Source organism: Dasypus novemcinctus, chromosome 11 (genome assembly GCF_030445035.2).
Source record: "Dasypus novemcinctus isolate mDasNov1 chromosome 11, mDasNov1.1.hap2, whole genome shotgun sequence".
NCBI lineage: Eukaryota > Metazoa > Chordata > Mammalia > Cingulata > Dasypodidae > Dasypus > Dasypus novemcinctus.
This window is the reverse complement of record NC_080683.1, coordinates 47,932,955-47,956,753: the sequence shown is the minus strand read 5'-3', so window position 1 is coordinate 47,956,753 and position 23,799 is coordinate 47,932,955. Positions and strand designations below refer to the sequence as shown.

General features: G+C 38.6%; 1 protein-coding gene and 1 long non-coding RNA gene across 27 annotated transcripts in view; one reads left to right on the top strand and one right to left on the bottom strand.

Annotated features, from left to right (window-relative positions):
- LOC131280406 (uncharacterized) overlaps positions 1 to 5,771 on the top strand; it is a 77,938-nt gene extending 72,167 nt beyond the window's left edge. For both annotated transcript variants that reach the window (XR_009187957.1, XR_009187956.2), the window contains exon 5: positions 1,308 to 5,771. This is a non-coding gene — a long non-coding RNA (uncharacterized lncRNA). The remainder of the gene's footprint in view (positions 1 to 1,307) is intronic.
- SENP6 (SUMO specific peptidase 6) overlaps positions 1 to 23,799 on the bottom strand; it is a 146,870-nt gene that overhangs the window by 42,651 nt on the left and 80,420 nt on the right. For all 25 annotated transcript variants that reach the window (XM_058307061.2, XM_004464255.4, XM_012527447.4 and 22 more), the window contains one exon: positions 2,385 to 2,530. In XM_058307061.2, the coding sequence (XP_058163044.1) occupies positions 2,385 to 2,530 (146 nt within the window). The remainder of the gene's footprint in view (positions 1 to 2,384; positions 2,531 to 23,799) is intronic.

The window sequence follows — 23,799 nt, the reverse complement described above, 5'->3', positions numbered from 1 at the left end:
AGAGGGAAGATTTGTTTAAGTTTAGGCACTGAAAATATTTTGAGGCTTCAGTTGGCATGACCAGTGGAAGAAAGAAAATGTATCTAGGGAAAAGCTTTCCTCCTTCCTCCTGCTCTTTTACCTGGGCCAAGGAATATGTGGGTACATGGGGAAGTGGGGGGTGAGGGGTTCTGGAATGCCTGTGTGTCTTTTACCAATCTTAGGATGGCATGCCAGGAGGCTGGTTGCGTAAAGGGAAACTGAGAAAATAAGTAAATAAATTGGGGATATTGGGAATCAGGTTTCTCACTGCCAGAGAAGGGAGTTACGAAACTGCAAAGTGAGAAAGGTTAAAATAAACATTGTGCTGTTGGGAAGTGGACTTGGCCCTACAGATAGGGCGTCCACCTACCACATGGGAGGTCCGTGGTTCAAACCCCGGGCCTCCTTGACCTGTATGGAGCTGGCGCAGTGCTGATGCGCGCAAGGAGTGCCGTGCCACGCAGGGGTGTCCCCCGCGTAAGGGAGACCCACGCACAAGAAGTGTGCCCCGTAAGGAGAGCCACCCAGCACGAAAGAAAGTGCAGCCTGCCCAGGAATGGCGCCACACACATGGAGAGCTAACACAAGATGACGCAATAACTAGAAACACAGATTCCTGGTACCGCTGATAAGGATAGAAGCGGTCACAGAAGAACATACAGCGAATGGACACAGAGAGCAGACAACAGGGGGGTTGGGGAGGGAAGGGGAGAGAAAAAAATAAAAAATAAATCTTAAAAAAAAAAACAACAAAAAAACACACTGTGCTGTTGGACTGGACTGGAATTACTAATGTGAACTCATGGATTTTAATAAGTAATAAATACTGATAAATACACGCAAGCATATTTTCTAGCTCTGTCACTGAAAGGACCTAGAAATGATGTCCTAGTAGCAATGAACACAACTAGCGTACAAATATCTTTCCTCCACTGAAAGCAACAATGGCTCTTTGGAGAAAGGTATGCTGGGACAGGGAAAATAAAAGACCACTTCTTGTGCCAAAAAGTAAGGAAGTGCTCAGAGAATGATGGGAATGTGTCACAAAGAAACAAGTCAGGCTGAAGGGACTCCCATGGGCCAAGTTTGGGACAATTAGAGCATCAAAATAAATAATGATGGTTATAGACTATCACCCTCTGAGTAAAATAAGAATCCATGAGTCCACGTTGACATAAATAAATGAACACATAAGTAAATGGGGGAGTAAAGGAAAGCTCTGCTTTACAGTAGAAATCTTAATAGATAATCATAATCATAAAAATGCCTATTAAATAATTTTACAGTGGAAAAACCTAGAAGAAAACATCTGTACCAAGATAAAACATCACCAGAAACATGAAAATCAACATCACATGCCTCTTGATAACATACAATGAGTAGATTACAGCATCACTTTTGAGGTATTCTTGAAAAATATATAAATAATGAATAAACAGACAAATCAAACTTGAAGAAATCTACAAAGTAAGGAGCCTATACATCTCATAAATATCAAGGTTATAAAAGACATGAGAAGACTAAGGAATTCTTCCAAATTGAAGAAGACTAAAGAATCATGACAATGCAATTAGATCCAGAACCCATAAAGATGACTATTTAGATGAAATATGAGTAGTGTTTGTGGATTAGATGGTACTATTGGAACAATGTTAATGTCCTGATTTTCATCACTGGGTAAATATTAAATGGTAAGTAGACACAATGCTGGCAATTTATAACCGATGGTGGAGAAAACACATACACACAGAAGGGGTTGGAAAGGAAAGGAGGAGAAGTAAGGGGGAAGACGGCGGAGGGAGGGCAATAAAGCAAATGTGGAAAACCAGGAAATCTAGTAGGAGGATATGTGTATATGTACCCTTTCTACTATTTTTTCACTTTTCTGTAAATTTATAATAACTTTTTAAAAAATTCTTGTAGACAGGAATTATTAGCAGTGTGTTGCAGGAAAGTACTAATAAAGCCCTTTCAGAAAAAAAAAAATTTTTTTTTGAGGTACTAAAGCTAGGGATTGAACCTGGGACCTTTTAAGTAGGAAGCTGGAGCTCAAACACTGAGCCACATTAGCTCCTGTGAGTTGGTTTTTCCATTTGTTTGCTTCTTATTTTTGCTTTTAGGAGGCACCAAACCCAGGACTTCCCATGTAGGAAACAGACACTCAACTGCTTGAACCTCATCTACTTCCCAGTAATATTGTTCTGTACAAGTAGAAGAGAGCTCTCTGAAAGCAGAAAAGTTTGCCTAAATTAACCTCTTGGTGTCTTCTAGTACTTTGATAAAAGGTCATTTAGAATTTAGTAAGAACTAAAAATAATAAAGATATTCTTTGATTAGCAAGAAAGAATACTTTCTCTACCCACCTCTAAATTTGTTAAACACTTTTTTGAAGCAGGTGACAGAGAGGCAGGAGACTGATATGAACTATAGTGACGTTTCTGTTGCACTTTCCTCTTAATTTCAGGCTCCAGTTGTGATTCTGATTCTTCTGTTTTCTTCATTATACGTTCTAATAGAAGGAGGAAAAATCAAAGTACTAAAGTTAAATTTTATAAATTCCTCATGATCAAAATACTGTTCTATAAACTAAAACATTAACTTTTAGTTAAAGTAAGCTAATGTTTCAACATCTACAATACAGAAAACCCAGAACCTTAAGTCAGAGCTGGTTGCCACTTGGACACACTTGCCTACTAATTATTCCTCAGATTCCCCCTATTGTGCACCACTTTATCAGGTATACCAATATTCTCCGAAGTTTATTCTGTGCTACTAAGGCCACAGAAGTACGTTCTACACTGAACTACACATGTATCCTTCTTTTCAAGGTATTTATTCTTAGATGAATAATGAGAAAATTTTGAATTCAAACATTGGATATAATTGTTTAGACAAAAGAAATTAAACTAATCCCAACCTAATTTTTTTTTTAAGTTCAAGCAATCAAAACAATTTTCTTCATTACTTTTCTTTATTTCCCCCGCCCCCGCCATGGCTTTTTGCTTGCTGTCTGCTCTCTTTGTCCATTCACTGTGCACTCTTCTGTGTATTTATTTTTTTTATTTTTCTTTGTCCTACACTCTCCCCACCCCCCAGTGGCTTGCTTGTTTTCTGGTCTCAGTGTCCATTTGCTGCATACTCTTCCATGTTTTTGCTTGTCTTCCTTTCTGCTGCGTCACCTTGCTGAGTCGGCTCTCTGTGGTGCTTTTGTGGGCTGGGCGGCTCTCCACAGTATGTGGTCGAACCTGCCTTCACAAGGAGGATCGAAGACGCGAACCAAGGGCCTCCCATATGGTAGACAGGAGCCCAACTGATTTAGCCGCAGCTGCTTCCCTCTTATTTTTTAAATGTACACTTAATAATTTAGACTAAAGATTTAGTTAGAATTTTTGAATAATGTGAAAAACTCAAAAACACTAAGTTATACTTTACTATAATCGCTCTTGCTTAACAGCAAATTTTAAGTTTGCAGGACACCAAACCTATTTCTAAAATAAAAGTTAAGGAATCTACAAACCAAAATGCCACACGTGAACAATCCTCAGTTTGTTAAATTGTCCTATTTTCCTGTCCTTAATATTCCCTCATCTTTAGATTTTTAAAATAAGATGAAAAAAGCAAATCAAAATTAACACCTGTGAGTTCATATACAATATTGTCCCAAGAAACCTATATAACTATTCTTCCTCAGTGTAATCACACGGAGTTTCATTAAGTGATTATCACCTTCTCCACCTATGTACAGTTCTAATAGCTCTATTTTCCTGGACAGCAACTCCAGAAGTTTAATTTATTGTTGACTATTCCTTATCCCTCCTTCTTCTCATTCAAGTAAATTCTACTTTCTAATCGTTCTTAAATTCACTCCCTCCTCTCCAAACCCAATGCTGTTATAGTTCAGATGGTCATCTCCTGCCTAAACCGATTTCCTTCAACTCCAAGTTTATTCCCTTCAAATCCTTCCTCACTGTCCCCAAATAGATCTTAAAAACACGAGAAATGTGAATCTGTCATTCTAATGTTTAAACTCTTCCAATGATTCTAGTAGCTAAGGGAAAAACCCTAAGCCCCATTTCTTGGCAAACAAAGGCTCAGTTGATGCTCCAGTCTAATTGCAACCCAACTTTACCTTAAAGAGATATATTTCTTCTGGGTGTTGTCTCTTTCACCAGCAGGTCACTTAAATATGCTATTCTCTTTAAAACCAAACCTTCCCTATCTATCTGGTGAATTTAAACCATTCTTTCAAAAGAAACTGACTATGCCCACTCTAGGCTAATCATGCAACCTGCTGAGTTTTCAATGCCTTTATCAATACTTCTATTAGAACTCATTTTATTTTTTTGCTATTATTTCTACTAATCTGTTTTCCCTCCCCACCCATTATATTGCCAGCTCTGTAGGAGCAGAAATATAGATTTAGTCACTAGTTTTCCCAGCATACAGAAACTCTGCACAAAATAAGAATTCAATCAATGTTCACTGGATTAATGAACTCCATGAGAAAAGATAAAATTGTAAGAAACTGAAAAAAGATAAAAGTACATGGGTGAAAAAAAAATTACACGGGGTATAAATTAACCTTTCCCACACAGATATAATGGGTTCACTCACAGAATCTAGACCCATAATTGACTTAGCATCAAGACAAGTAAAGAAACTAAAAGCTGCTACGTATTTCTTCTAAGATTTAGTACCTGAGGGTGCAGAGAAACTTCATCTAGCCCAGAGCATCCATGTGTTAGTTATTAATCATAATACTTCACTAACTGAATATTCTAATCGGTTTCTATACAAGTGATTAGTAAAGCACTATAATGTGGCACTAAGTAAAAAAGGAGGCAGACAATGTTATGGATTTCAGAAAATACAAGCAAATGCAGTTATCTGGAACACATAAGCAATAATTTGCATTATTTACTTTACAGACAGAGCAGTCTTGAAACAAGGGTACATGCCACCCAAGTTTTCTTGGCCTTACTAAATACTATAACATATGTATTCAAAGTAAATCTTTTCCCTTATAAACTTCTTCTACTAATCTTTGTAAGGCCCAAGTTATCTTAGCATATCATTTATGCTCAAGTATATGTTTTCTTATTTTATAGAGAAGTTGTGAGTTTACAGAACAATAATGATAAAATATGGGATTACCATATACTACCATATAACCAAAACCTTGTATTGGTATGGAACACCTGTTGAAATTGATAAAAGCATATTTTTATAACTGTACCATTAACTATAGTCAGTGGTTTGACTTAGGTTTCATTTTGTATTTTAATTCTATGGATTTAAAAATTTTTTTATTCTGTTGCCATATATACAATCTAACATTTTCCCTTTGAGTCACATTCAGATATATATATTTCAGTACTGTTCACTGTATTCAGAATGTTGTGCTACCATCACCACCATCCCTTACCAAAACTTTTCCATCACTTGATAGAGGAATCCCCCACCCCACCCCCACCAACTGAGATGGCTCCCTTGCCTATCTGCTCATTGCGTATACTTGTCTGTTCGTTGTGTCTGCTCGCCTTCTTTAGGAAGCACCAGGAACTGAACCTGGGACCACCCATGTGGGAGGCAGGCACCCAACTGCTTCAGCCACATCTGCCCCCCAACCCTACACATTTTAAGCAGAACTTCCTATTCCTCAACCCCACTCCACCCCCTGATAACCTGTATTATAGATTCTGCCTTGATGAGTATGCTTATTAAAATTATTTCAAATCACTGAGATCATACAATATTTGTCCTTTTGTGTCTGGCTTATTTCACTCCATATGATGTCTTCATTCATGTTGTTAATAGTATCAGGACTTCATTCCATTTTTTGGCTCAGTGATATTCCATTGTAAGTAGATAGACATTTTATTTTTCTATTCATCAGTTGATGGGAACTTGGATTGCTTCCATCTTTTGGCAACTGTGAATAATGTCACTATGACACTATGAACACTGGTGTGCAAATATCTGTTTGAGGACCTACATTCAATTCTTTTGGGTGTATACCTAGTAGTGGGATTGCTGAGTGATATGGTAGTCCTATCCTTAGCTTACTAAGGAACTGCAAAACTGTCTTCCACAGTGGCTTCATCATTTTACAATGTCACCAGCAATGAATGAGGGTTCCTATTTCTCCATATCTTCTCCAACACTTGTGATTTTTTCAAATGGCAGTCATTCTAATGAGTGTGAAATGGTATCTAATTATGGTTTTGATTTGCATTTCCCTGGTGGCTAATGATGTTGAACATCTTTTCATGTGCTTTCTGCCAATTGTATATCTTCTTTGCAGAGATGTCTATTCAACTCTTTTGCCCATTTTTAAATTGGGCTATCTTTTTGTTGTTGAGGGACTTCTTTATATATTATAGATATTAAATTTTTATTGGATATGTGGACTCCGGATATTTTCTCCCATTGTGTAGGTTATCATTTTACTTTCATGATAAAGTCCTTTGAAGAACAAAAGTTTTTTATTTTGATGAGTTCCCATGTATCTATTTTTCTTTTGTTTCCTGTGCTTTGAATGTAAAGTCTAAGGAACCACTGCCTAATACAACATCCTGAAGATGCTCCCCTATATTTTCATCAGGAGTTTGATAGTTCTAGCTCCTATATTTAGGTCTCTGATTCACTTTGATTTGAATTTTGTATATGGTGTAAGGCTTTTTTCTCCTTTTCTTTGCAAATGGAAATCCAGTTTTCCCAGCACCATCTGTTGAAAAAACTATTCCTTCCCAATTAACTGAGTAGCCTTCCACTTTAGTTCTTTGACTTCTTTTTACCAGTGTTTTACAGTTTTCTGTTTACCAATCCTTTATTTCACGTCAAGAATCAGAAACATCTGATTCTTTTAATTGCTATTGTGAATACAATTCTATTCTTGTTTCGTCTACCAATTGCTCATTGCCTGTGTACAAAAATGCTACTGATTTGGGTGCACTGTTATTGTATCCTGCCACTGGACTGAATTCATTTATTAGCTCTAGGAAATTTCTTGTGGATTCTTTAGGAATTTCTGTATACAGGATCTTATCTTCTGCAGATAGGGAAACTTTCACTTCTTCCTTTCCAATCGGAATGCCTTTCATTTCTGAACTTCCAGTAAAATGCTGAATAACAGTGGGGACAGTGATAATCCTTGTCCTGTTTCTAATCTCAAGAGTGAAAGTTTGGAGGGAAGAGGAAAGCTTTCTGTCTTTCACCATTAAGTAGGATATTAGTGGTGGACTTTTTATACATGCCCTTTATCATGTTGACGGAGTATCCTATTCCTTGCATTCTAAATGTTTATTTATCAAGAAAGGGGGTAGTAATTTGTCAAATACCTTTTCTGCATTGATTCTGATGATCATGTGGGGTCTTTGTTTTTGTTTGTTTGTTTTTAGGAGGTACTGAGGATCAAATCCAGGTCCTTGTACATGGGAAGCAGGTGCTCAACCATGTGAGCTACATCTATTCCCCTCATGAAGCCGTTTTATTCCTTTATTTTTTTAATGCAGTTTATTGAATTAATTGATTTTCTTATACTGAACTAACCTTGCACATCAGGGATAAATTCCACTTGATCATGGTATAAAATTCTTTCACTATGCTGTTGGACTCAGTTTCCTCATATTTTGATGAGGGTTTTTACATCTATATTCTTAAGAGATATTGATCTGTAGTTTTCTTTTCTAGTGGTATAATTATTCGGCTTTGGTATGAGGGTAATGTTGGCCTCATAGAATGAGTTAGAGAGGACTCCCTCCTCTTCAATTTTTTAGAAGAGTTTGGGTAGAACTGGAGTTATGTTTGGTGGAATTCTCGTTAGGCCATCTATTCCTGGTTTTTCTTTGTTGGGAGGTTTTTCATTACTGATTCAGTCTCTTTACCGGTAACTGATTTGTTGAGATCTTCTAATCTTCTTGGGGCAACATAGGTAATTTGTGCATTTCTAAGAATTTGTACTTTTCATATAGGTTATCTAATTTATTGGCTTATAGTTGTTAATAATATCCTCTTACAATCCTTTTTATTTCAGCAGCATCAGTAGTAATGTCCCCCTTTTCATGTGTGAGTTTTGTTATTCATATTCTCTTTTATATATTTATAAAACATATATAGTTACGTATATTTTTATAATTGTTATTTCTTGTTAAATTGTCCCATTTATCAGTGTATAATGATCATCTTTGTCCCCTGTATCTGTTTTTTACTTAAAATCATTTTTTTCTGATAGATAATAGTATATAGTTACCACAGCACTCTTTTAATTCCTACATGCCTGGCACATTTTCCCCCATCATTTCACTTTCAGCCAACTTGTATTTTTCAATTTAAGGTGAGTCTCCTTAAACAGGATATAGTTGAATCATGCTCTTTTATCCATTCTGCCAATCTCTGCCTTTTGCTGGAAAGTTTAACCTATTTACATTTAAAGTCACTATTGATATCCAGGGCTTTCTTCTGACATTTTGTTATTTTACTTTTGTAAGTCTTATACCTTCTTAGTCCCTCGCTTCTGTTAATGCCTACTTTTATAATTATTTGATTTTTTTGTTTGGTACCACATTGAGTGCCTTGTCATTTATAACTGGATATATTTTCCACCTATTTCCCTTGTGGGTACCATGGGATTAAAATTTAACATCCTAAAGACAAAACAAACAAAAATCCCTGAAAAACGAAAACAAAATAAAAAAATTTAACATTCTAAATATATAACAATATTTTGTTTGACACTAAACTTACCTTCAAGAGCATGCACATAGACTTTCCCTATACCCCTCTGACCCCCCCACCTTTCTGTACTTGTTACAACTTACCTATTTGAGTACTATATGTTCAATAACGTAGGTTAATCTTTTCTTTTTTATGCCTTTACATTTAGCACCACTAGGAAATAAGAAATGGAGTTACATACCAAACAATACACTGCAATAATACTGGCATTCATAATTACCCAAATGCTTATCTTTACCACAGGTCTTTATTTCTTTATGCCATTTTGAACCACTATCTACTTTCTTTTACATTCAGTCTAAATAACTCCTTTTAGCATTTTGTAGGGTAGTGGTGATGAAGTCCTTCAGCTTTTGTTTATCTGAAAATATATTAATCTCACCCCCATTTTTAAAAGAAAGCCTCACCGGATGTTAAAGTCTTGGCTGGCTTGTTTTCTTTCAGCACTTTTAGTATTTTAACCAACTACCTTCTTGCTACCATGGTTTCTGATGAGAAATTGGCACTCAATCTAATTGGGACTCACATGTACATATTTTTCTCTTGCAGTTTTTGGAACTCTCTCTTTTTTTTACATTCGATAGTGTGATCAGTATATGATGGGGTGCATCTTCACATCTTTTGCTAAGTTTGGGAAGTTCTCTGTCATTATCTCTTTGACTATTCTTTCTGCCCCTTTCTTTCCTCTCCTACTGAAAAGCCCATAATGAATATACTGGTGCTACTGATGGTGTCTGAGAGGTGATTTACGTTATTTTCACTTTTAATTTTATTTTTTCTTTCTGTTCCTCAGCCTGACTCATTTCAAATATCTTACTCGAGTTCACTGATTCTTTTCTCTTTCAGCTCCTTTTTGTTCTTGAAACCCTCCTGTGCATTCTTCATTCAATTACTGTGCTCTTCAGCTCAAGTAGTTCTGTTTGGTTCCTTTTTAATATTTCTCTCTCTTTACTAAGACTCTCATATTACACATTCATTATTTTGTTGATATCCTTTAGCTCTTTTGCTGTATTTTGCTTCATCTCCTTGAGTCTTTTTAAGATGGCTTTTTGGAAGGCTGTTGTGGCATGTCCAAATTCTCATCTTGGTTGGAGGTTTCTATCCTCTTCCTTTGGATGGGTCATCATCTTCTGCTTCTTTGTTGGTCTTGTACACTTCACATTTTTATATTCTGAAATGTTAACTCTGAGATTTATTCCCAGGGATGTCTGTTTCTTGATGCTGTAATCACCTGTGATAAGATAAAAGATTATCTTGAGATTCATCTCTCCTATCAGGAAGGTCTGCCCAAGACCAGTGCAGTGTGCAGGGTTTTCTCTGTCTTTCTGGGCCTCTATCTTGTCCTAGGTTTTGCTTCTTAGTTGTTTGGGGGTTCCCCTGTTTAGAGGATTTTGATTGTCCTCTTTGTTTCCCAGGAGATAGACCTCCCCCTCCTGGGTGTTTGATTGTTAGCAGGACTTTACTCCAGGATGTCCTTCCCTATAGTTTCGTATACTCCATTGTTGTCTCAAGCTGCTTTTGCCTAGAGGGCAAATTCTGTAAGCAGGGGCATGAGGAGAGAACTTCACAGAGTCTGTCTTTCCCAGCCAAAATAGGGCCAGGAACTCACACGGGGATTACAGACCATCTCCAAATCCAAAGTGCCCAGGGAGTGGATAGGGAAGGGTACCAAGAGGTTCTCCAGAGACTACCCAGCAAATGCTGCTCTTCAAATAACTCTCACGCAGCACTGAGGCACATAATCTTTAAGTCTCCACCACTGCTGTTCCTTCACAGGTAAGGCTTAAACAACGGCTGCCTCAGACTTTTGTCCATGGCAGGCTGAAACAACGACCACCCTCAGAGCAGGGCCCCCAGTGATCCTAATTTACTAATCAGAAGTGATCATCCACACCTACCTCATGGTCTAGAGGAAGAGGATTTTACGCCCTTTTCTGTTACCAGCAAGCTAGCCCAGGCTGGATCCCAAGTCAGTCTGCAAGGACTGGGTACTGGTAGACAATGTGTGGAGAGAGCAATATACTGTTCTTTACTGTTCTTCCTCCTCTTCCTTGGATGCTGTACAGCACTCTTTTGTCCACCAGAGTTTCTAAATAGTTGTTGCAGACAGTTCCTGCCTCTTTAATAGTTGTTTTGGTGAAAGGCCTGTGTCCTGGTGCTCCTTACTCCATTATCTCTCCACAATCCTTTTCAAATATATCAATTTTCTGCTAGGCCGTACTTGGAGAATAGCATTTAAAGAAAACCATTTATCACTTAATTAAAAAAAAAAGGTTCATTCATTCATTCATTTATTCATTCATTGCTTCCTTCCTTCCCCCCTTGCGGCTCGTTCCTTTCTTTTGTCTCTTCTCTGTGTCCAGCCAGAGTCAAAGCTACTTATTAGCTGTAAGACTGAAAGACCAAAATCTGAGAGATTCAAGGCAACAAGCAGCCAAAGCCTTCATACACAACTCTTTATATGGTCCAGGAACCAACAGAACTACAGGTGATTTCCTCATGTATGTGTTTTTTTCTGTATCTGCTTGTCTCCCTTTGTTGCGTCATCTTGCTGTGCCAGCTCTCCACGGCGCATGGGCCAGCTTGCCTTCATAAGGAGGTCCTGGGATGTGAACCCAGGGCCTCCCATATGGTAGACAGGAGCCCAACTGATTGAACCACAGCTGCTTCCCTATCACTTAATTTTTTATTATAAAATCACATTCTTTCTCTTCACACAGCTATCTCATGTCTACGTCACATTTTTTCTTTCTCATCATAAGTCACAAAGGGGAAACAAGTAGTCCAAGTTTTAAGATAAACTGAGGATTTTTAAAATAAGGAAAAAAACTTGTTACCTAAATCTAGACTATCCACAAAGAAAGAAAAGTGATAGAAAAACTAGGAATAACATAGGTATTTTAAGATGCAACTTGTTTGATTTTGCTTTAGGAGGTACTGGGGATTGAACCTGGTAACCTTGTACATGGGAAGCAAGTGCTCAATCACTTAGCTACATCCGCTGATCAAGATGCAACTTTTAAAACCAATGTGTGGTGAAGGTTTGCAAATGACTGAGTATTATGAGCACACAGTAGATCCATGATGAGAAAAGCAATGAACACAAAATGGTCAATAATAGGGCTAAGAAATTCCCTGAGGATTTTATCTTCTAGAAAAAGGAGAAAAACATTGGAAAAGATTATGATGATTCAAATAAAAATTACCTAGTTTCAAATTATAGTCAGAAGTACAGATTAGCAAAACTTTCCACTTGACTGGTCTAGGGATGGCAAATACCGTCACCTAGGAACAAGACTCATGGAAGTTTCACTAGCTAATTAACTAAGGAAGATAGTTTTGTTAAGCCTTGACAGAACTTCCAAATGTTCAACACAGTACTCCGGCAAAGGACTTAAGATGAAAGCTTTATGACATTCCCACTTTTGCTGAACCCCTCTCTAGCTAGGAAAAGGAGAACCTGGCATGAAAGCCATTCATCCAAGACCATACAGGAGGAAAACTCCACTCCTTGCTGGATTTTCTAGTTCAATGCCTTTTTAATATAATACACTCTCTCCAGATATGCAGAAAAGGATGGAATATGAAGGATACTATGGAATAAGGTTGGGTATATAGAATATCTTTAAAAATCTAGTGGAAAAAAAAAAAGCCCTCTACAAACAAATGCTCATAGCAGGTGTAGCAGTTTGATATGGTTTTTGAATTCCAAAAACAAATATTGGATTATGTTTGTAAACTGGTGTGGACCTGGGCTTGATTAAATTATGATTAGGGCTTTGATTGGGTCATGTCAATACGACATTGACTGCACACACCCCTGGTGGGCAGGGACTCACAAATTGGTCTGTCGAATTTCATTAAGTCAAAACTCAGCTTTACTAAATTCTTTTTTTACAACTAAACCCTCAGGAAAGGGTTAGTGATCACTCATTTATGATACCACAGCATTTTGCACTTGCTTCTACTATAATACTTTAATCTGCAAAGCAATGAGTTTACAAGTTTGTAGTATCTCTAGCCCTTGCATGTCCTTGCATGTCCTGAGAACAGACACTGTCACAGCATAGGGAGGGGTAAAGGAAAGCCTGAATTAATAAATCATAGTTAACTTTATGAGCTAACAGTGGAAAACCTGCAAAAAACAGATTTGGCCTTTCAAAACCATGAGCAAAAACTACAGTTGAAATCACCAAGCAATAAATTAAATACTATATTAGGATCTATGTTGAAATCATCAAACAATTCAATAAAAACTCTATTAAGAGGGGAGGAGCAAGATGGTGGCAGAGTAAGGAGGTCCAAGGTCAGCTTGTCCTACAAGTGCATTTAATAATCATCCAAAGGTATCTAAAGCACCTGTTTGCAGGGCCCAGGAGAATAGAAGAGAATCTTGCAACATCCTTGGAAAAAGAGGAGGAGGAGACTGCTTGTTTAGTCAGTGAAAGGGGTGCTGATGTACAAGTAATCTGTTGGTTTTTATAAAGGGTATTTATTTTGGGGTAGAAGCTTAGTTACCAGGCCATAAAGCTTAAGTTACCTCCCTCACCAAAGTCTGTTGCCATGTGTTAGAGCAAGATCGATGCCGACTTCTGCAAGAATCCAGCCTTCTTCTTCCTCTTAAGGCTCCGTGGTCCCAGCTTCTTCCAATATCAGCTGTAGGCTGGGGTAAGTCTTCTCTCTCTCCTGAGGTTAGTTTCTTAGCTGCTCTGCTCTCTCCATAAGGCCATCTTTAGACTATCACACTGGCTCTCTTCCCGGGGCCTCTGCTGTATTTATGGAGCCATCTTATTCCTCTGTATTCTTCTCCTGTGTGTTTACTTCCTGAGACTCCAGCACTAAAAAACTCCCAACTAATTTCTCTGCCTTGTTTTCTCTGTGAGTGGTGGGTACTCAACATCCTACTGACGTGGCCCAAAGTCCTAATTATAATTTAATCAAGTAAAAGTGAAACCTCTGAAGATAATACAATCTAATACGCCCAGAGGAACAGACCAATTTACAAACACAATCCAATATCTATTTTTGGAATTCATAAACAATACCAAACTGCTACACTGCTCATCTGCAGTGAAGATTTGTGAGTAGAGCACTCTATGCTAGAGGCCAGTGCCCATACCCTACAGGCAATCTGGGCTCCATCCCTGTCCTCCAATAAAACAGGAGGGGGGTGGTGTTTCCCCAGCCTTTCCAGGCAACTGCAGGTGATTTTGCCCACATGGACTGGATTTTTGGATACCTATGCCGCAATCCCAAGCCCTAACAGGACAAGAGGCAGAGGGTGTTTCCTCAAACATTCCAGGTAACTGTAGCCACCTTGGTCATGCATGGACTAGACTACTGCACAGATCTGTGGCTCCATCTCTGCCCTGACAGGAAGGGAGAAGGGATAGTTCTCCCTGAACCTCTCCAGGCAACTGCAGTTGCTTCTGGTCCATAAGGACTAGATAACTGGAAACAGGAGGGGCTCTATCCCTGACTCTGACAGGACAAGAGGAGGGACAGTGTTCCCTCACCCTCTCTGGACAAGCACAGTGATTTCTGACATGCATGAATTATACTGCTGGGCACTCTTGAGGTTCTACCTCCTCCCCTGACAGTGGAAGAGGAGGGCCAAAGCTTTGTTAGTCTACCTGGGCAACTGCAGTCAGTTTTGACCCACACAGCTTAGTTTGCTGCCCATACATATGGCCCCATCTCTGCCTCAGGCAGGGGAGAAAGGAGTATGGAGTTTCATCAGTATCTCTGGGCAACTAAATACAATCTTGGCTTGCATGGCTTGGATTACTACACACTGCCATGGTGCAGTCCCTATCCCTGATAAAGGAGTAAGGTAAGAGAGGTTCCAACAGTTTCAGGGACAAAGTGGGCAGCTTGAACGTAATGTCTTAAGAGTACCAACTGCATTCTCTGCTCCTATGACACAACCAACAAGGGAGAAAGGGCAAGAAACTGATGAAAAGGATCTAAAAAAATTCAGATTGACTATCGTGCCACTATAAAGTTCCAAATTAAATTGAACCAAGTATTAAAAAGGAGCTGTAGAACCAAGTCAATCAAATAGAAAGCCCTAGACTAAAGACAGAAAAGGGGAAGTAGATGTGGCTTAAGTGATAGGGTTTCTGCCTACCACATGGGCAGACCCAGGTTTGATCCCTGGGGCCTCCTGGTGAAAAAGAAGAGAAAGCATGCCAACGCGAGTGGCCACATGGTGAGCCAGTGCCTGCTCCATTGAGTCTCACAGCAAGATGATGATGAATCAAAAGCGAGATGAAGAACAGAGTCAAGGTGAAGCAGAGCAGAGACCAGGAACTGAGGTGGCGCAATTGACAGGGAACCTCTCTCTACATCAGGGTTCCCCAGGATCAAATCCTGGTGAATCCTAGAGAAGAAAAAATGAGAAGAGAAGACAAAAAGAGAAATAGATGCAGAAGATTACACAGCAAATGGACACAGACATCAAAAACAGCAGGGCAGGAGAGGGAAAAGGGGGAAAATAAAGAAATCTTAAAAAAAAAAAAAAAAGGAGACAGAAAAGCGTGAAGAATAAATACACATAGTAAATCATATGCCAAGACACCAACAAAAATTATAATCCATAACAAGAAACAGTAAGATATGGCTCAGTCAAAGGAACAAGCTATGCCTCCAGATGACATAAAGGAGTTGAGACAACTGATCATAGATGTTCATACAAATCTTAATAAATTCAATAGGATGGCTAAAGAGAATGAGGATATTAAGAAGATATTTGGTGAACATAAAGGAAAATTTTAATGCATACATAGAAAAAAAGTAGTGGGAATGAAAGGTACAATAAAAAACACACTGGAAGCATAAAACAGTAGATTTGAAGAGGCAGAAGAATGGATCAATGAGATTGAAGATGTGGCCTTTGAAGGTAAATATACAAAAGAACAGATAAAGAATGGAAAAAATTGAACAGGGTCTCAGGGAACTAAAGCATGGCAGAATCATGCACGCATACATGTCATGGGTGTCCTAGAAGAAGAGAAGAGAAATGGGGCAGAAGGAATATTTGAGGAAATAATGGTAGAAAATTTCCCAACCCTCTTGAAGGAGATAGATAATCCGTGTCTAAGAAGCACAATGTATTCCCAATACATTTAGGTGCCCAATACAATTAGGTGATGATTACTCATCAGAAATCATGGAAATATATCATGGTATGATATATTTAAGATACTAAAAGAGAAAAAAAATTCCAACCAAGAAACTTAGAGCCAGCAAGATTGTCTGTCAAAATGAGGGCAAGTTTAGAATATTGACAGAAAAATAGAAACTGAAAGAGTTTGTAGCCAAGAGATTGGCTTTGCAGGAAATACTAAAGGGACTGCTTTGGTCTGAAAGAAAAGACAGGAAAGAGAAGCTTGGAAGAGAATCTAAAAATGAAGATTATATGAATAAAAGTAACTAAAAGTATAAAAAGAGTGGTAAAAATAAGATATAACAGATAAAACCCAAAGGTCAAAATAGGCAAAGTAAGAGCTTCCTCCATAGTAATAATACTTAATGTTAATCAATTAAAGTCCCCAATTAAAAGGCAAAGACTGACAGAATGGATAAGAAAATATGAGCCACCAATTTGTCATCTACAAGGGACTCACCTTAGACCCAAGGATACAAATAGACTCAAAGTGAGAGGCTGGAAAAAGAATTCCACATGTGCAATAATAACAATAACAGTAATTTTAAAAAGCTGAAGTACCTAAACTTATATCAGATGAAAAAGACTTTAAAAGAAAAACTGCTATCAGAGACAAGGAAGAAGATTTATAATAATAAAAGGGCTAATGCACCAGGAAGAAATAACAATCATAAGTATTTATGGACCTAACCAGGATGCTCAAAATTACATGAGGCAAATACTGGCAAAACTGATGAGAGAAATAGATATCTCTACAGTAATACTTGGAAACTGCAATATACCACTGTCATCACTGGATCAACAAGGAAACAGACTCAACAATATGATAAACATACTAAACCTAATAGGCATATATAGAACATTGTACCCCTACAACACCAGAATATATATTTTTCTTAAGTGTTAATGGATCTTTCTCCAGAATAGACCATATGTTGGGTAACAAAGCATATCTTAATATTAATTTAAGAAGAACAATTTCGTTAATGAACTTGTACTAAAATTTTTTTGTGATGATGAGTACACAACATTGTGATTATACTAAAAGCCACTGATTATATGCTTCGGATAAATTGTATTGTATGTGAATATATCTCAATAAAACTGCTTTTAAAAAAATAAATTTAGGAAGATCCAAAGAATACAGAGCACTTTCTCTGATCATATTGGAATAAAGCTGGAAATCAACAACAGGCAGAAAAAGGGAAAATACACAAATACATGGAGATTAAATAATCAGTTGGCCAAGAAGAGATGCAGGAAAAAACAAGAAATATTTTCAGACAAATGAAAACGAGGACACAACATATCAGAACCTATGGGATGCAATGGAGGTAGTGCTGAGAGGAAAATTTATAGCCCTCAATGCTCACATTAAAAAAGAACAGCAAACTAATCCCAAACCAAGGTGAAAGAAAGAAATACTAAAGAGTAAAGCAGAAATAAATGAAATTGAGACATTAAAAAAACAAAAAAACAACAAATCCAAAAGTTGGTTCTTTGAGAAGATCAACAAAACTGACAAGGCCTTAGCTAGAATGACAAAGAAAAAGAGAGAAGACACAAATAAATAAAATCAGACATCACTGACCCAAAAGAAATAAGAGAGATCATAAGAAGATACTATGAACAATCAAAAGCCAAAAAACCAGACAAGGTAGATGAGATGGACAAAATCCTAGAAACACACGAATCACCTACACTGACCCTGCAAGAAACAGAAGACCTCAACAAACCAATCACAAGTGGAGAGAATGAAACAGTCATCAAAAACGTCCCAGGGAAGTGGATGTGGCTCAACTGATAGAGCATCTATCTGCCTACCATGTGGGAGGCTCAGGGTTCAATCCCAGGGCCTCCTGACCCATGTGGTGAGCTGGCCCACGTGCAGTGCTGATGCACACAAGAAGTGCTGTGACACGCAGGGGTGTCCCCCGCATAGGGGAGCCCCATGAGCAAGGAGTGAGCCCCACATGGAGAGCTGCCTCACGTGAAAAAAAGCACACCCTGCCCAGGAGTGGCACCGCACACACAGAAGTGACACAGCAAGATGATACAACAAAGAGAGTCATAGATTCCTGGTGCCACTGACAAGAATGCAAGCACAGAAGAACACATAGCAAATGTACAGAGAGAGCAGACAATTGGGGGGGAGGGAGGGGAAAGAAATAAAAATAGAAATGAAACAAAACAAAAAAAAACAACCTCCCAAAGATGAAAAGCCCAGGACCAGATGGTTATACAGGTGAATTCTACCAATCATTCAAAGACGATCTAATCTTGCTCAAGCTCTTTCAAAAACTGACCAGGAAAGAATGCTCCCAAACTCATGCAATGAAGCCAACACCACTCTAATACCAAAACTAGATAAAAATCCTACAAAAAAAGAGAAAATTAGACCTATATCCCTAATGAATACAGATGCAAAAAATTCTCAACAAAATACATGCAAACCAAATCCAAAGCACATTAAAAGAAGTGTATACCACAATCAAGTGGGTTCTATCCTAGGTATGCAAAGGTAGTTCAACATAAGAAAATTAATTAGTGTAACAAACCACAATGATAAACTGAAAAAGAAAAAAATCAGATGATCCTCTCGATTGATGCAGAAAGGGCATTTGACCAAATATTGCACCCCTGCTTAATAAAATAACTCCAAAAGATAGGAATAGAAGGAAGCTTTCTCAATATGGTAAAGTGATAGATGAAAAACCTACAGCTAGCATTGTACTCAATGGTGAAAGACAGAAGCTTTCCTGCGACACCAGGAACAAAGTTCCTCTTACTCAATATTGTCCTAAATAGGAAAGGGAAAAATAAAACTTGCACTGTTTGCTGATGATATGATTCTACACCTAGAAAATCCTGAAAAATTATAACAAAGCTACTAGAACTAATAGACAAGTTGATCAAAGTGGTGGGACACAAGATTATTAAGCAAAAACCAATAGCATTTCTATATACTACTGATGTGCAATCTGAGGAGGAATTCAGAAAAACAGCAACTAAAACTATGAAATATTTAGGAATAAACTTAACCAAAGACATAAAGGACCTGTATTCAGAAAGCTACAAAACACTGCTAAAAGAAACCAAAGAAGACTTAAATAAATGGAAAGACATTCTGTGTTCATGGATTAGAAGAGTAAATACTGTTAAGATATCAATTCTACCCAAATTCACTTACAGATTCAATGCAATCATCCCAAAAGCATTTTTAGCAGAAATGGAAAAGTCAATTATCAAATTTATTTGGAAGGGTAAGGGCCCCCAATAGTCAAAAATATCTTAAAAAGGACGAAATTGGAAGACCTTCATTTCTGATTTTAAAGCATATTACTTAGCTGCAGTGGTAAAGACAATATGGTATTTGCATTAAGACAGACACATTGACCAACTAACCAAATATGAATTCAGAAATAGGCCCTCACATCTATAGTCATGTGATTTTTGACAAGGCTTTTAAGCCCTCCCAGCTGTGGCAGAGAAGTCTATTTAACAAATGGTGCTGGGAGAACTGGATATCCATATCCAAAAGAAGAGGACTCCTATCTCACATGTAATAAAAAATTAACTCAAATGGGTCAAGGACCTAAGTACAACAGTGACAATCTTAAAACTCCTAAAAGAAAATGTAGGAAAACAATTTGAAAATCTTGTGGTAAGCTTCTGTATTGCTCAAATGAGGCCAGTCTTGAAGCCAAACTCAGCATGCAAATGTGTTGCCTTCCCCCCAGCGTGGGACATGACTCCCGGGGATGAGCCTCCCTGGTGCCAATGAAATATTACCAAGTACCAGCTGATGATGTAACTAGAAAATGACTTTGAAAAAAAGGGTCAACTCAGGCCAGGAGAATATCTCAGTCTACATATAATACCAGGAGTTAAAAATGTTTTTTGACCTCAATAAAAGGGGAAAATGGAAAGGACAAATGAGTTTATATGGCCATGAGTCTCCAAAAAGAGCCGGGACGTTATCAGATGGGTTGCCCTTACGCACACCTCAGCAGAGTCCCAGAGACAGATAAAGTAGATACAACCCCAGGTATTGGTTCTTCTGAGGGCTGCAGAGACCCACAGGTTCTATGGTCATGGCAGATGGAGTTCAGTGCCATGTCAGTTGGCCCTACTTTGGAGTTTGTGTTTCTGGACTCAGATGTGATCTCTGTCCACAAGTCCCTCCTGTTACCTTTTACCAGATCTGTAGCTGGTGCTGGGGTTTAGTGTATGCCCAGGGGACCTGAATCTCTGGACTGACCATATGATAGCCAGGCCCTGAGCCTCAACAGACTTCAGCTCCTACACTCTGGTTTATTGGACTTACCCCACTCAGCTAACATGGAGGTGAAGAAGGTCAACCACCACAACAGGGAGCCAAGAGTGCCTACAACTGAAAGCAGGAGAATTGCATCCAGCATCCATGTGGAATCTATGCCCCCTCTTGATATAGATGTGGAGTGGACACAATCATTCTAAGGCCCACAGGATGGAGAAATAGAGTATGGATTAGAGTGGACTTACTGATATTCTATTCATGAACTACTGTGATTAGTAATCAAAGAAAATGTGGCATTGGTGTGGAGAAAGTGGCCATGGTGGCTGCTGGGGGTAGGGAGTAGGAGGAAGAGATGTGACGTGGGGGCATTTTTGGGACTTGGAGTTGTCCTGGGTGGTGCTGCAGGGACAGTTACCGGACATTGTATGTCCTCCCATTGCCCACTGGGTTGACTGTGGGAGAGTGTGGGCTATGGTGTGGACCATTGACCATGAGGTGCAGCAGTGCTCAGAGATGTATTCACCAAGTGCAATGAACATCTCATGATGATGGAGGAGGTTGTTGTTATGGGGGGGAGGAGTGGGGTGAGGGGGGTGGAGGGTATATGGGGACCTCATTTTTTTAATGTAACATTAAAAAAATAAAGTCAAAAAATAAAATCTTGTGGTAGGTGGTAGTTTCTTAAACCTTACACCCAAAACATGACCAACAAAAGGAAAAATAGAAAAATGGGACCTCCTCAAAATTAAGCACTTTTGCACCTCAACAGACTTTGTTGAAACGTTAAAAAGGCATCTGACTCAATGGGAGAAAATATTTGGCAATCATATATCCAATAAGGGTTTAATATTCATAATATATAGAAGATCACATAAGTCAATAATAGAAGACAAACTCCCTGACTAAAAAATGGGCAAAAGACAACTGTCCAAAGAAGAAATAAAAATGGTGAAAAAAAACACATGAATAAAGTTCAGTGTCTCTAGCGATTAGGAAAACGCAAATCAAAACTACAATGGGGGAAGCAGACTTGGTTAGGGTGTCCGTCTACCACATGGGAGGTCTGTGGTTCAAACCCCGGGCCTCCTTGACCCGTGTGGAGCTGGCCCACGCACACTGCTGATGCGCACAAGGAGTGCCATGCCACGCAGGGGTGTAGGGGAGCCACAAGCGCAAGGAGTGCGCCCCGTAAGGAGAGCTGCCCAGTGCAAAAGAAAGTGCAGCCTGTCCAGGAATGGTGCCGCACACACAGAGAGTTGATGCAGCAAGATGACGCAACAACAATAACAACAACAAAAGAAACGCAGATTCCTGTGCCACTGACAACAACAGAAGCAGACAAAAAGAACACCCAGCAAATGGGGGCGGGGGAGGGGGAAGGAAGATAAATAAATAAAATAAATCTTTAGAAAACAAAACAAAACAAAAAACTACAATGGGTTACTATCTCATACCTCACAGAATGGCCATTATTTAAAAAAATAAATAAATAAATGCTGGAGAGGATGTGGAAAAATAGGGGCACTCCTTCACTGATGGTAGAAATAAAGAACGATGGCAGCCAGCATCCATGTGGAATCTGAGCCTCCTCCCGACATAGAGGTGCAATGGACACAACCAATCCAATGTCCACATAGAAGAGGTGGCATTGGATTGGGAAAAGTGGACATGGTGGACGATGGGTATGGGGAAGGGCAGGAAGAGATGAGAGGTGGGGGCGTATTTGGGACGTGGAGCTGCCCTGGATGGCGCCTCGGGGGTGATCACCGGACATCGTGGATCCTCACAGGGCCCACTGGATGGAATGGAGGAGAGTATGGGCCATGATGTGGACCATTGTCTATGAGGTGCAGAGGTGCCCAAAGATGTACTTACCAAATCCAATGGATGTGTCATGATGATGGGAACGAGTGTTGTTGGGGGGGGAGAGGGGGGGTGGGGGGGTGGGGTTGAATGGGACCTCACATATATATTTTTAATGTAATATTATTACAAAGTCAATAAAAAAAAAAAGATAAAAAAAAAAAAAGAACGATGCAGCTTCTCTGGAAGAGTTTGGCAATTCCTCAGTGTATTAGTCTGCCAAAGGAATGCTGATGCAAAGTATCAGAAATCTCTTAGCTTTTATAAAGGGTATTTATTTGGGGTAAAAGCTTATAGTCCAAGGCCATGGAAAGTCCAAGTCAAGGCAGCTTAAGAGGTACTTCCTCACCAAAGTCAGTGCCATGTGCTGAAGCAACACGGCGGGTCATTTCTGCCCGTTTTCAACCTTCCCCTCTGGGCTTCCTGTATCAGTCTTGGCTCTTTTCCTCGGGTCAGCTTAAGCTATCAGGCAAATGGTCCATCTCTCCCTAGGGTTTTAGCTGTGTGAGACTTCTCCTTTTTGTCACATGGGAGGATAAAAATGAAAAGTTCTCTCCTCTGTGTCTTCTAAAGTGTCCATTTATATCAGCCCACCAAGGGGACGAGGACTCAACTGAGTCACGCCTTACTGACATGATCAAATCAAAGGGCCTAACAGATTTTATCAAGTAAACTTAATCAGAGGTCCCTCACTGAATTTAATACAATCAAAGTTTACAAACATAATCTTTCTCTTTTTGGGATTCACAAAAATAACCTCAAACTGTCACACTCCAGAAACTAAATATAGAACTGCTGTATGACCTGGCAATCCCTCTACCAGAAATTTATCAATAGAACTAAAAACAGTGAGAAGAGCAAACATATGAACCTAGATACTCCTTTAAAAGAGTACCTCTTATCTATGAGTCCACAGATATAAATAATTGAACATATAAATAAATATATAGAGGAGAAGGGATGGCTCTTCCTTATAAGAATTCCTTTATAAGGAATTTATTTATAAGAATAAAGTTCTGATATGAAAATAAAATAGAAAATCATTTAGATAAATACCAAGTAATACTTGTTGCTGGAAAGATCCACTGACAGATGTTAAAATTAGTGGGTGAAAGTTAGAGGAGAAATAGGGTATTTGTACAGTCTCAAGGGATCTCTCCCCTGATCTTCATTCATTACAAGGGAAAAATAGCAAGTTACAGTAGGAAAAACCAGCAGTCACTAACATAACCAAGTGATCAAGGTAACATCACCAGCAATAAAGACATATCAACATAATGAAGCCTTTTTTATGATGAACTGAGAATGGTACAATATTACTTCTTTGGAAGTCTTCTAAAAATGCATAATGTCAATCCAATCATAAGAAAACATCAGACAATCCAAAGTGAGATAGCCATCCTATAAAATAACTGACCAGTACTCTTCAAAATCATCAAGGGAACTAAAGAGGTAGGACAACTAACAGTTGGATCCTGGGACAGAAAAAAGACATTAGTGAAGAAACTTGTGAAATGTGAATGAGGTCCTTACTTTAAGAGTATTATACTAATGCTATTTTTTTAGTTTTGTTAAATGTACCATGATTATTAAGATGTTAACATTAGGGGAAGCTGGGTGAAGGGCAAAGAGGATTTCTGTACTATTTTTTGCAACATTTCTGTAAGTCTAAAATTATTTCAAAATAAAAGCAATAAAAAGACTATTATCTATGTAATGAATGTTGTTGAAT